Genomic DNA, 12,133 nt, shown 5'->3' on the forward strand with positions numbered 1-12,133 from the left:
CATTAATTTCAATAATTCTTTAGCGAATCAACAATCTTTACTGAATTAATTAATTCGTCTAATTGTGATAGTCATGAATGTAGATCCATGAAAGATGGAAATTGAAAGAAACCGTTAATATGGAGGGAAAATTTTTCTATGGTAAGTATTGAGTTTCCAAGGTCTTTTTTCAAGTCTTCATTGTTTTGATTAGTTTTCTTTATTTCTTTTCTATATAGAGCCAATCGAATTGGTAGTTGTTGACGAAATATTTGATTGTTTGGATAAATACACTGGTAAAATTTACGTCAACTTGGCTTATAAATGTCTTGGTGAGAAATTTGTTCCAAAATTGATAACAATCACTTTTCCATTTTCTTTCTAAACTTGAATTTGGAAAACGTTACCTTGGAATTACAATTCACTCTTCCATTAATTGGTAATATATATTTTGGTCAACTGTTTGTTTCTCTTGTGATTATCTATGTTATCGATAATTATTGTCAATTATCTTCTCTTTCTCATATTTTCAGGTTCATATTCCTATCATTTTGCGTTCAATTTGATCCTTTTCGTGACTTTTCCGGTGTTTTTTCCTTTCTCGAATCATCAATGGTAATTGATGAGATAACATGGAAACAGTTAATAAAGTATTAACTATCTTATCTGGAAGAACCTTGAAAAACTCATCATCATCTTACCCTTTCATAACCCTTCACAATTATCATCATTGGATAATCACATAAATCAGAGAAACCGCTATCATTTAGTAAAAGAAAATGGTTGATGTGACATAATCAACAACAACAGAGGAAACTAATTAAAGGATAATCAACAATCATAGAAAAGCTCGAAAACTTTGGACCAGTAAATGAAAAGGATTAATCTCAAGACTAATTGTCCATGAAAAAAAAGAAGGAAAAACATCACCCATGACAATTAATCTATATTGTAGATTATGTCAAATCATGTGAGTTTCAATACCTGCATTTCCTGTTATTAATTATAAATAAGTTATATCAGAAGTTTCCAATAATTATTAGTTACAATTGTTCAGGAGAATCAGAAAAGATAAAGTTTTCATTGACCTTGCCATTGACTAGAATTTACTATCAACCATTTTCTATCAATTGTATTATTGATAATCAAAGTCATTTAGTATCTTAGTTATAATTAACTTAAACTTTAGACATTTAATTACCTTTAATTTGAACACTGATATTATTTATAGATATTTTATTCAGTTATATGAGTCAATGTACCCAATAAGTTAACATTGTTACCAAACAATTAATTTCTCTCGGTGTGTGTGTTTTATAAATGATTATAATCTATTGATTAACACTTTCTTTTTTTTAATCATTTAGCATTTTTGATTATAATCGGATAAAATAAATGAATAATTCGTAGTGGTGGTAATATGGTATCGACGGAATAATATAATTATCATAATCTAAATTAATTGCAAGTGTAAATTATGCTTGATCGTTGTACCCTTTGAACCCGTTGATTTTGCTTAAACTTTGTAATTGGTGCAATCACTCATCTGATTAAGGTCATAATCAAAAAAAAGAAATCAAATTTATCAACTTTACAATCAACTTTTTTATTGGATTGAGATAGAGAAAAATTGTTAATTGTTTTTTTCTCAGTTAATTGTCGTCAGCTGAGCCTTTCATTGTTTATTATTTGATTCTTTAATAGGCTCGAATGACGAAGATCCATCATCATGATTATGATCATTATATATTGTTACCATTTAATCAACCAATCAATCATCATGATGATCAATATTATTATTGGGGTTGTTAAATAGGGAGAGAGAATCTCTTTCTTTTTCTCTTTCTTTTCATCCATTTTGTTTTGTTTTGCTTTTGCAGAGTTGGAATGAAATGGATTAAAGACTGATTGTTAATTATCATCTAATCAGTTCTATTATTTAGTTGTCATGGTTTATGGATTCTTATTTAAACATAAATCTCATCTTCTTTAAACCAACAGAATCAATTGAGACACAATCAACTAAACATAAACAATTAATTCAACAACAACATCAACAGTTTCTTACAAATTAACCTGTTGATAATTCACAATCAAATCATGTCCACATCAATTACACTGATCTACACTCTTAGCATACTGATTGCTATTGTCAACTGCAGAAGTGGTAAGTTAATTTAATTTGTTAATTATTTGACTTTTTCGTTAAATCTATTTTTCTTATCCTTTTCTTATTTAGTTAACACACCAAATGTTTGTAAACTAGAACCACAATCAGGTTCATGTTATGGTTTAAATGAACGTTATTATTTTAATGGTGAAACTGGAAGTTGTGAAATATTTAATTACGGTGGATGTCAAGGTAATGGTAACAATTTCATGACAATTGAAGACTGTCAATCAATGTGTTCACCGATGAAACGTTCAATTCGTGAAGTGTCCGAAACACCTCAACCTTCACCCACCAATGAAACGATTGAACAACAACCACAACAACAATCACCGAATGAAACAATCACATCTCCACCAGCTGAGCCAATTGTCACCACATCTAAACCAAATAATCCTGAGACAGAAGCACCAACCCCACCCAAAACAAGGGAAGAAGTTTGTTTCCAGCCTTTCGCTGAAGGAAATTGCAAAGAAAATCTAATTCGTTACTATTATGATCCCGAAAGTAACAAGTGTAAAAAGTTCATTTTCAAAGGATGTTTTCAGTACGATAACAATTTCGAGAAGTTAGAAGACTGTGAATCCCTTTGTGTCGTTCCTACACCCTCACCTCAACCTCCACCACCCACAAGATAAACACTGAATCCCAACTCAATTCCACCCTCCATGTACATCTCACCTCAACCTTTTCTCAATCCATGCTGATTAATTCAATTGTCTTGTAATCAAATGAACGACATCCACAGTTGATTACATTTAGATTGCTTTTATTATTTATTTTGTACCAAATCTTACAAACAGCAAAAAACATACTCTAATTATGTTTTTACTTAATTGTTGTCATCACCATTAACCATTGTAAACATTTCGTTTTTCAATCATAATCACAATCATGTCTTTTTTTTGTAATTAATAAACAGTTTTCAATATAATTTTCCAATAATTACCAAACTTATTTATTTGCAAGATTCAAATTGATTTCCAAATAATATCTAAACTTTTTCTTTGATTAAATTACTCAATTTGGTAATTTAAGTGAATAACAATTAATTTGATTGATGACTCAACCAATTCTATCTCAATTTGAACTAAATCATAACAATTAGAATCACGTTAATGAATCAATACCTTAATCAGTAAGGTGATTAATTATAACAATCATTTCCAGGTTTGTTAATTGTTACACTAAACATTGTGATTTAATTGTTTCCCCTTGATAACTTTTTCATTTGTATTACAATTTTTTCTAGTTATCTGATTAATTAAACACAATTAGACAATTATTGTATAACAATTAATCATTACAATCTCAATTGACCTATTGAAAAAAAATGTAATGATTCAGTTTCATATCTTAATCAACAATTTAGATACAAAATGTTACAAATATATTGATAATTTGGTATAATTAATTGTCAATATAATTAATTATTCATTTGAATTTTATCTTAATCTAGTTTATTTGCACCAAATTAATACTTTAGCACAATCAACTGATCATCTAACGAAAGTCAAAATGAAATTAATTTGCCTTATTGCGACAATTAGTTAATTATGATGAGCAAAAGTCATCAATTTATTAACAATAATCCAATTAATTAATCATGGTGAAAGTTCAATCAGATTCATTTGTTAATCTCTATTAAGATGTTTTATAAATTAAGTTGGTGATCAAAGAGTAATTCAAGTTCACTGAGACTAAATTGTTGATCAACAATTAACCTCTAAATTGTTAACAATCAGGAGAAATTTATGAGCCCATGAAAATCATATTAATTTGTTAATCAATTAATCAATTAATCAATGAATGGTCAAAGAACCAAGAAAACTAATTGACATCATTAGGTTTCATTTTTGTTAACAATTAACTTCTTTATTGATAATTAACAATTAACAGGGATGATTTGGTTACAACAGGATTTATCTCGTTGGGGAAAAATTATTACAATTAATTAGTTGTGAGATAATTAATTGATTTGATTGTTGATAATTGAATTCACATGAATATAATAATACAATTAATAAGACAAGAGAAAAAGGGGAAATTAATTTGATCACAATTAACTAACTAAAATTGGATTAGAAAAAGTTTTTTTTTTCTTTATCAATAACAATTTATTATTAATTAACTCTGGTGAACTTCAATTATTTTTAGTTAAACAATTAATCAAGGACATTGTAAAACTTTATTACCGCATTTATCTTGATAAATTGATTTTAATTGTTCAATTATTTAACTAATTTGGATACAAATAAATTGTTGAACAAAAAAACTATGTTTATATTATAATAGTTTTAATCTTGATCCAATTGTAATTATATTTAGACGTATGAAACTTGTGATTGAATCTGATTAAAGATGAAGATTAATCAAAAGTTACAATTTAGATTTTGTGATAAAAATACAAAACACTAATTGTAATTAAAGTGCCTTCGTAAGCAATTAGCTTGTTAAGTGACTGTCAATCAAATGTTAGATATCCGGTTGTTATCATAATTAATTGTATCAATTGAGTTGATTGATTTTCGGCATTAAAATACTAAAAGGTTTAAGGTAAACGATACACAATTAAAAAAGTTAATTGCAATCAATTGAAGTAATTAAATTAGTCTTGTGATGAGTTAATTGTTTTATTGTTGAAAAAACTAACAATTTTTATTGTTTACTTTTTGCTTTTGTCAGAAACTTGTTCAATTAATTGTAATAATTCAATGGTTGGTTTGATTTAATCATTATTTTGTTATGATTGCAATTTAGATTCATTCTAGATTGTAATTGTAATTGTAATTGTAATTGTAATTGTAATTACAATTCAAATTTTCGTGAAAATCATTTTCTCTTTTGAAATTCGCGCTTTTCCAACAAGTTCACTCGTACATTTAAAATCAGCTGATTATGTAAACATTTGACAAATTGTTTGACTTTAATTTTGTTTTGCTAATTGTTTCATATTTGTGGTTTAATTTCATTTTCATTGCAAATGTGCAGAAATTGATGTTTATTTGTTAGTCAAATAGATTTGAGTTCAAGAGATGGACAAGAAAAGGTTTGTTGATTATTTAGCTTATTAATTGTCAATTTTCATGATTTAGTTTTTGTTTACTTTTTATAAATTGATGTTTATGTTTAACTTTTTTTTTATTTTTATTTTCAGAGATAATGATGAAGATAATCCATTTTCTGTCGTTGCCAAGAAAAGACCAATAGTTGAATCTGGACCAGTTCATGTTAAGAAACCTCTTATATCGGTGGATGCTGTAAGTTGTTAATTGTTAACTTGATGCGTTCACATGTATAATCATCGAGTCGATTTAATTGTTTTATTTGCTCTTTTCTTACCCAGTATACCAAGCATAAGATGTTAATTAATCAATATATGTTGGATACTGTTGGATCAACCAAGAAATTACAGCGAGATACGAGTAAAGATGTAACTGATTTAGATGTACTAAAAGCGAATCATAAATTTCTTTGGGATGAAACGGAACAGACGGACAAATGGTAAACCAATTTCCATCGTTGATTAACTAATTGCTTACCTGATTATCTAAATTTTTCCTATCTTGTTTAAAGGCAAGTTCGAGTAGCTAAAAAGTATTATGATAAACTATTCAAGGAATATTGTATTTCTGATCTAAAAAGATATAAGGAAAACAAGGTAAGTAAATGGAAAAGTTAAATTATCTCTCAAATTGTGATTATCATTTTGTTTATTGAATCAATAGATTGCTCTTCGCTGGAGGACAGAGAAAGAAGTATTCAAAGGGAAGGGACAATTTACTTGCGCTGATCTTAATTGTGAATCGAAAGATTTATTGAAAAGTTGGGAAGTTAATTTTGGTTACATTGAACATGGCGAGAAAAAAAATGCTCTCGTAAAGATAAGTAAGTTTTTTTTCGGTGAATTGATCTGCTAATTGATTAACTAATTGTTTCCTTTTCTCTTCAGGATTGTGTCCAGATTGTTCATATAAATTGAATTATCATCACAAAAGGAAAGAAGTTAAAAAGGCTCGAAAAGTGAGACCAAAAAAGGAGAAAGATTCAGAAGACTTACCCAATTCATCCAGTCTACCTGATCAATCAACATCGACAAGTGAAACAATTAACACTGATTTTAGTCAAGTGAAAGTAAAACAAGAGGAAGATGATTATAATATCATTTGGAGTTCCAATCAACCCCAACAATCAACAATCGAAACAGAATCAAATATTGAAACAGAAATGGATCAATATCTATCTGAGTTGTTTATGTAATCTCATAAACTCAATTTGTACATAATATTCAACTTTTACAGTTAAGCCCCAAATTAATTTATACTCAATTAAAACAGAATTGAGTTCGCTTATTAACAACCATTTAGTAAATTACTCTAAAAAGAGATACAAAATAACAGTATTGATTAGTAGAAGCTAAAATTGGTGATATTTAAATGTTGAAGTTAACCTTCAATTTGATTATCGATAGTCATTTTATTCAGGATCTCGGGTAGTCAAGTTTAGGGAATCGTTAGTCCATAATAGTTTAATCTGAAAGTCCAAGTCGAAGCCATTTTCTTAATTTACCTGGACCAGACCATCGACCACTAAATTATGAATCCAATGAAAGTTCATTACAATTAGTGAAAAAGGATGATCGTTTCAAATTATTTACCAATTTTTCGTCTACTTACGTTACATGTAAAAGCCAATATAATAGAGGCATTAGATGAGTTTTCACAATGAACATTGATCGTCTTTCTTTTCCTTGATCAATTGGAAAAGTTTCTTTCGGTTTTAAATCGTAATCAAATTCAGCAAGAATACATTTATCGTAACTGGTGATTAAAGGACATGAAGTGTACCCATCGTACTGAAATAGATAAATAAGAAAGTGATAATAAATGAGTAAAACTGATCAATCGGCAATGAATTTCCATGGTAATCTGAGTTTTATCGTTAATCACCTTTAATGAAGGTTTTCGACCCCCAAGCACATTAACTAAATTCCAGAAAAGTACATCCGATTGACTGGCCACTGCTGCTGCTGTTCTTGAGGTCGGTAAATTGCTACAATCACCGGTGGCGAAAATATTTTCATATTTAACATGTTGAAGTGTCTCCTTGTTAACATCGACAAAACCAGATTGATCAGCAATCGGGGCTAAAATCGGCGACGGTTTTTGAGGGGGTGTAATATGAATCATATCATACTATTGTAATAAAAGAGCGATAATTATGGTTAGTGGTTAAATCAATCATGATTAAATTATCAATCAGTGATAATGGTTAGTAACAATTGAATTGGTCGCTCTCACCTCGAATGAAACTTTATCTCCAGAGTCAAGATGTTCAAAAATAGCAACATTTTCATCACCTTTAATTTCAATCAAATTGTGACGGAAATTGGTTTGGATTCCTCTGTTAGCGACAACTTTATTTAAACTTTCTGCGTATTTGGGAACAGCAAATATCCCTGCACCGGCTGAATTGAACATTATCTTGATATTATCTCGTCTTCCTGTCTGAATGTGACAACAGAAAATAAATGAAAGCTTTGATAATTTCGATGTCGATGTGGATTAGTTTACCTTTCTCCAATGATCATCGGCGAGGTACATAATTTTCTGAGGAGCTCCAGCACATTTAATTGGAGTATTTGGAAAAGTGAAAATCGCATTTCCTGATTTAGTGGCCTGAAGACATTTCCATGTTTTCTCAACAGTATCAACCGAATAATTAGAGCAAACATTGTCTCTTTGTAGAGCATCTTTAATCCCTTTGATTCTCTCAAAATCCAGTTCGATTCCAGTACAAACAATCAGATAATTGTAACGAAGCTAAAGATAAACAAATTGATAAAAAGATAAATGTTGTTAACTTTTAAAGTTCATCTTTTGACAGATTAATTTTTAGAATAAAAACCTTACCAAACCTCTAGATTCTAATCGGACACAATTTTCTTCCGGAATAAATTGAACTGCTCTATCTTTTAATTTGACGATTCGTAGATTTCTGGTCAAATCGTCCATTGAACTACGAGAAGACTCAATTCTCTTAATTCCAGCACCAACAAGAGTCCACATTGGCTGATAATAATGGAACTGGAAACGAGAAATAAACGAAAAGATTAATTTACCAGGTAAACCCACAAAAATCTGCAACAATTAACTAACCGACGAAGGTTCAATTAAGGCGATGTTTAATTTCTTATGGTAACGGCCCATTTTCCAGGCTAAATTCATACCAGCAGTTCCTCCACCAACAATTGCGATGTCAAATGTTGCCGGTAAACGACTTGAAACATTAGACAAATATCTTACACTTGAGAACATGATTAATAAGATGACAATAACGTAACAATAATCCAAAGTAAAATCCAATCAATTTCTCAAAATGAAATCATTTGAAATCATTAATCTCAACTTAAAATTGAAAAACAATCAATTTGTTGTGATGATGATATTTTTTTTCTCTCTCTCTCTTTCTCTGTCTTCATTTTCCTCTCTTTCTTTTCCAAATTCCTTTCTCTCTTTCGCATCTCTCTCATTTCCTTTTCCTCCCTTTCCACACCTTTTTCCTTTCTTCTTCTTTTCTCTCTCTTTCTCTAAATTCCTTTTCTCCTTTCGTTTTTCCTTTCTACCTTCTCTTTCTTTTTTCTCTGTCTTTTTTTCCTTTCTCTTTCTTTCTCGCTCTTTCTTCAATCATTTTACCTGAAGGTTGGGAACCGATAACAACAAAATTACCATTTTTGTTTAGTGCTTTCTTTTTTGTTGTTACTTATTTAATTAATTTATTTAATTGGTTAATGAATTTCTTCAAATTGATTTGAACAATTTAAAGGTAAAATGATTGATTCATTTTTTCTCTTTTCTTTTTTTTTTCCTCCTCCTCCAATTGTCTCCGTTCTTACCACAACTGGTGCCAGCTGTGGTGGACATTCTTGTCCCCTTCCATTTAATATTATTCTAAATAGGTTAACACCAGGTAGCCTGATGTTAACCTATTGTTATTAATAAAATATCAATAAATATAATATTAAATTAGTTCGAAGTAGTTCCATTAGTAATTTCAATTACTAAACCTCAGCCGTCATAACCTTAGCCATTAAACCTCAGTCGTTATAAACTTAGCCATCAAACCTCAGCCACAAGAATATTAGCCGCCGACTCTTAATCGCCGAATCTTAACAGACTAATCTTAATCAATTGAATCTCAGCCATTGAATCTCAGCCATCGAGTCTTAACTACAAGAATCCCAGTCATTTAATAGCCAGAAATCATATTAATTCAATTATAATTATTGTTAATAACCTTCAACCGTTAAACTTGATTGAAATTCATCATCATCACCAGAATCTCATCACCAGAATCTCATCACCAGAATCTCATCACCAGAATCTCATCACCAGAATTTCATTACTAGAATCTTTATCACTCATCGAACTAACCAGGTAGCCTGATTAGTCATCTTTATTTATCTTTATATTATATTTTATGTAAAAGGTTACTTAATTAATAAGGTTACAATTCTCAGGTTAGAAAATCAATTATGAATATACAGTAATTAATTTAATAGTTAATCAGAAAATTAATTTAGGAAACAACAACAATTAAAGTTAGACCATTAATTATCGGAAATCGTTAATAGTTAACTCAGTAAAATTACAGGAAATCAAATCAATTAACCAATTTAATAGTAATCAGTTAGTTAAGATTCACAGGGTAATTAAATAAATCAATTAGTATAAAGTTCCCATGAGAATCAATTTCATCGATTAGATCAAGAAAATTCGACATCAGTATAAAATCAAAAGTAAATCAATTAGAATCCTCAGAGTTAAATTTTCATTTGACTACTCAAGTTCACCTTATTAATTAATTAATCTTCTTTTTCTTTTAATTTGTGTTCAATTGATTTTCATTAATTCTTTTCTTTTAATTTGTGTTCAATTGATTTTCATCAATTCTTTTCTTTCTAATTTGTGTTCATTGATTTTCATCAATTTCTTTCTATTAATCCGTATTCTTATATTTTCTTCTTCTTTATTATATCTTAATCTCTTTATTGTTCACCCTCAATTATAAATCAATTATTAACTTGTGTACCCTTCTAAACATTTTATAAAATTATTACCATTAAACTTTAATTTGCCATATTTAAAACCGTCACAAAAACAAACGTGACAATTGGTGGCAGCGGTGGGATCCGCTTAGTGAAGTTATGGCAAATTCTAATCAACTCATCGAAATGTCAACCTTCCACAATAAAACCAGTGAAAATGATTCAACTCCTACTTATCGAGGTGCAACTAAACAATTTCTCCGCTTCTTTTCGGGTAGCCCGAAAGATCGAGAAGAACTCGATAGTTGGTTAGTTGAATATGATCGAAAAGCAACTCAACTCAAGTGGGATGACGAAGATAAATTCGCCGCTTTTGGATCGTTTCTCTCTTGTTCCGCAAAAATTTGGTATGATGGCTACATGGCCCCAGGAATCGAAGGAGCTCCATCAACTTGGTCTGATTTAAAGAAAAAGTTTAAAGATAAGTTTGCTCTTCCCAATTTTCATAATTATATTTGGTCACAGGTTATTCATATGAAACAAAATTCAGATGAATCAGCTGAGTCTTACATAACAAAGAAAGATGCTCTCTGTCGAAAAATTGCCCTTAAAAACGAAGATAAATTTATGCTAATCGTGGATGGTTTACTTCCGAATTTACAATCGTCAGTTAAAAATGTGCTCATTTCTCGACCTGCTACAAATATCGAAGAGTTGTGTAAGATTATTGAGCTTTGTGAAGAAAGTTTACGCTCTCCACCCGTTATAGCTCATCAAACTGTTACATTCAGCACTCCAACTATCGAAAATCCAATACAACCAGATGTCTCGACAATTTTAGAAGAATTGAATAAACTTCGAGAAGAAATAGCTAAATTGAAAAATACCTCTAATCAACCATTCGAACGAAGATCAAGTTTTAATCGAAATAATAATCGTAACTTTAATGGCCAAGTTAATTATAATAATGATAATAGAGATCGTACCGTTGTTGGTTGTCGTTATTGTAAAGAAAACGATCATGTTATTCAAGATTGTCCTAAATTAGCAAGACAGAGAGAACGTCAACAGTATGAACAACAACAACAATATCATTATCAACAACAACCAAGTCAACAACGAAACCAAAATCAACAACAAGATTTTAATTATCACCAGAATCAATCTCAAAATCAAAATTCTTACTTTCAACGTAATCGGTTTGTGCCAAATCAACCGGGTAGCCCGATTGATCGACCACAACCGAAAACACCTCCAAGATCCGTTTCACCTAAACCATCTACATCAGCTGCATTTACTTCTAATTGTATTCATCACCCGTCTCAATCATCTACACCCTTGAGTTGGCAAGTTGGTAAATTAATTGAAACAACTGTTTTAATGAATGGAAAACCAATTAAATCTGTTATTGATCCTGGTGCAATGATAACAATAATTGATAAAGAAACATTTAATAAATTAGACACACCTCTACAACCTTACGAAGGTCCAATCGTTTCAGCCGCTTCTTGTAACATCATGAAACCTCTTGGTCAATGTGAAGTCACTATCACTTTTGAATCTGGTAGAAAACAATCAACTGTTACAATTCTTACTATGGTTGTCGAATCATTAGCTGGATCAATTTCCGCTTTAATTGGTCAGAACGCTAACACACCTGCTAAAGTATTGGTCGATACTTATCGTGGAATCATCCTTTTAGATAATTGTCCAGATACTATTCATGCTGCTGAAGATACAGTTGTCCCTGCTCGATCTCGTTGTTTCATTGCTGTTGTCCCTGGACGAAAGAAACGAGTCAAAAATGGAAATTATCTCATTCAAACTCCAGTTTCTTGGGACCGAAAAGATAAAACAGTTTTGGCTAATGCAATTGTTAATTATAAAAATCAACCATGTTTAACTGAAATTTGCAACTTTACTGACAATGACGTCGA

The 12,133-nt window shown here is 30.1% G+C and overlaps 3 protein-coding genes across 3 annotated transcripts; 2 read left to right on the top strand and 1 right to left on the bottom strand.

The window, feature by feature from the left end:
- Positions 1-1,592: 1,592 nt before the first annotated feature.
- LOC128391625 (actinia tenebrosa protease inhibitors-like) lies at positions 1,593-3,083 on the top strand. Its single transcript, XM_053351544.1, has 2 exons — positions 1,593-2,146; positions 2,219-3,083. Exons 1-2 carry the CDS (start codon positions 2,080-2,082, stop codon positions 2,785-2,787), a joined length of 636 nt encoding a protein of 211 aa, XP_053207519.1. The 5' UTR covers positions 1,593-2,079; the 3' UTR covers positions 2,788-3,083.
- A 1,916-nt stretch (positions 3,084-4,999) lies between these two features.
- On the top strand, positions 5,000-6,508 carry LOC128391321 (protein FRA10AC1 homolog). The gene is made up of 6 exons (XM_053351181.1): positions 5,000-5,198; positions 5,307-5,409; positions 5,496-5,653; positions 5,726-5,810; positions 5,878-6,037; positions 6,102-6,508. The coding sequence occupies exons 1-6, from the start codon at positions 5,185-5,187 to the stop codon at positions 6,407-6,409; spliced, it is 828 nt and encodes a 275-aa protein (XP_053207156.1). The 5' UTR covers positions 5,000-5,184; the 3' UTR covers positions 6,410-6,508.
- LOC128391318 (sulfide:quinone oxidoreductase, mitochondrial-like) lies at positions 6,382-8,586 on the bottom strand. The gene is made up of 7 exons (XM_053351177.1): positions 8,308-8,586; positions 8,062-8,235; positions 7,723-7,971; positions 7,450-7,656; positions 7,099-7,344; positions 6,826-7,004; positions 6,382-6,738 (listed from the first exon to the last, which is right to left on the bottom strand). Exons 1-7 carry the CDS (start codon positions 8,464-8,466, stop codon positions 6,678-6,680), a joined length of 1,275 nt encoding a protein of 424 aa, XP_053207152.1. The 5' UTR covers positions 8,467-8,586; the 3' UTR covers positions 6,382-6,677.
- Between the last annotated feature and the right edge of the window lie 3,547 nt (positions 8,587-12,133).

Source organism: Panonychus citri, unplaced genomic scaffold, assembly GCF_014898815.1.
Source record: "Panonychus citri isolate SS breed McGregor unplaced genomic scaffold, ASM1489881v1 Contig00134, whole genome shotgun sequence".
NCBI classification, from domain to species: domain Eukaryota; kingdom Metazoa; phylum Arthropoda; class Arachnida; order Trombidiformes; family Tetranychidae; genus Panonychus; species Panonychus citri.

Bases quoted from the DNA above. Each gene is read 5' to 3' on its own strand.
- LOC128391625 (XM_053351544.1), top strand. From the start codon at position 2,080: ATGTCCACATCAATTACACTGATCTACACTCTTAGCATACTGATTGCT. The intron at 2,147-2,218 runs GTAAGTTAATTT...TTTCTTATTTAG, and splicing joins TATTGTCAACTGCAGAAGTG to TTAACACACCAAATGTTTGT.
- LOC128391321 (XM_053351181.1), top strand. The intron at 5,654-5,725 runs GTAAACCAATTT...TCTTGTTTAAAG, and splicing joins ACGGAACAGACGGACAAATG to GCAAGTTCGAGTAGCTAAAA. The intron at 6,038-6,101 runs GTAAGTTTTTTT...TTTTCTCTTCAG, and splicing joins AAATGCTCTCGTAAAGATAA to GATTGTGTCCAGATTGTTCA.
- LOC128391318 (XM_053351177.1), bottom strand. From the start codon at position 8,466: ATGTTCTCAAGTGTAAGATATTTGTCTAATGTTTCAAGTCGTTTACCG. The intron at 7,972-8,061 runs GTAAGGTTTTTA...GTTTATCTTTAG, and splicing joins GATTAGAATCTAGAGGTTTG to CTTCGTTACAATTATCTGAT. The intron at 7,345-7,449 runs GTGAGAGCGACC...TTATTACAATAG, and splicing joins GAGATAAAGTTTCATTCGAG to TATGATATGATTCATATTAC.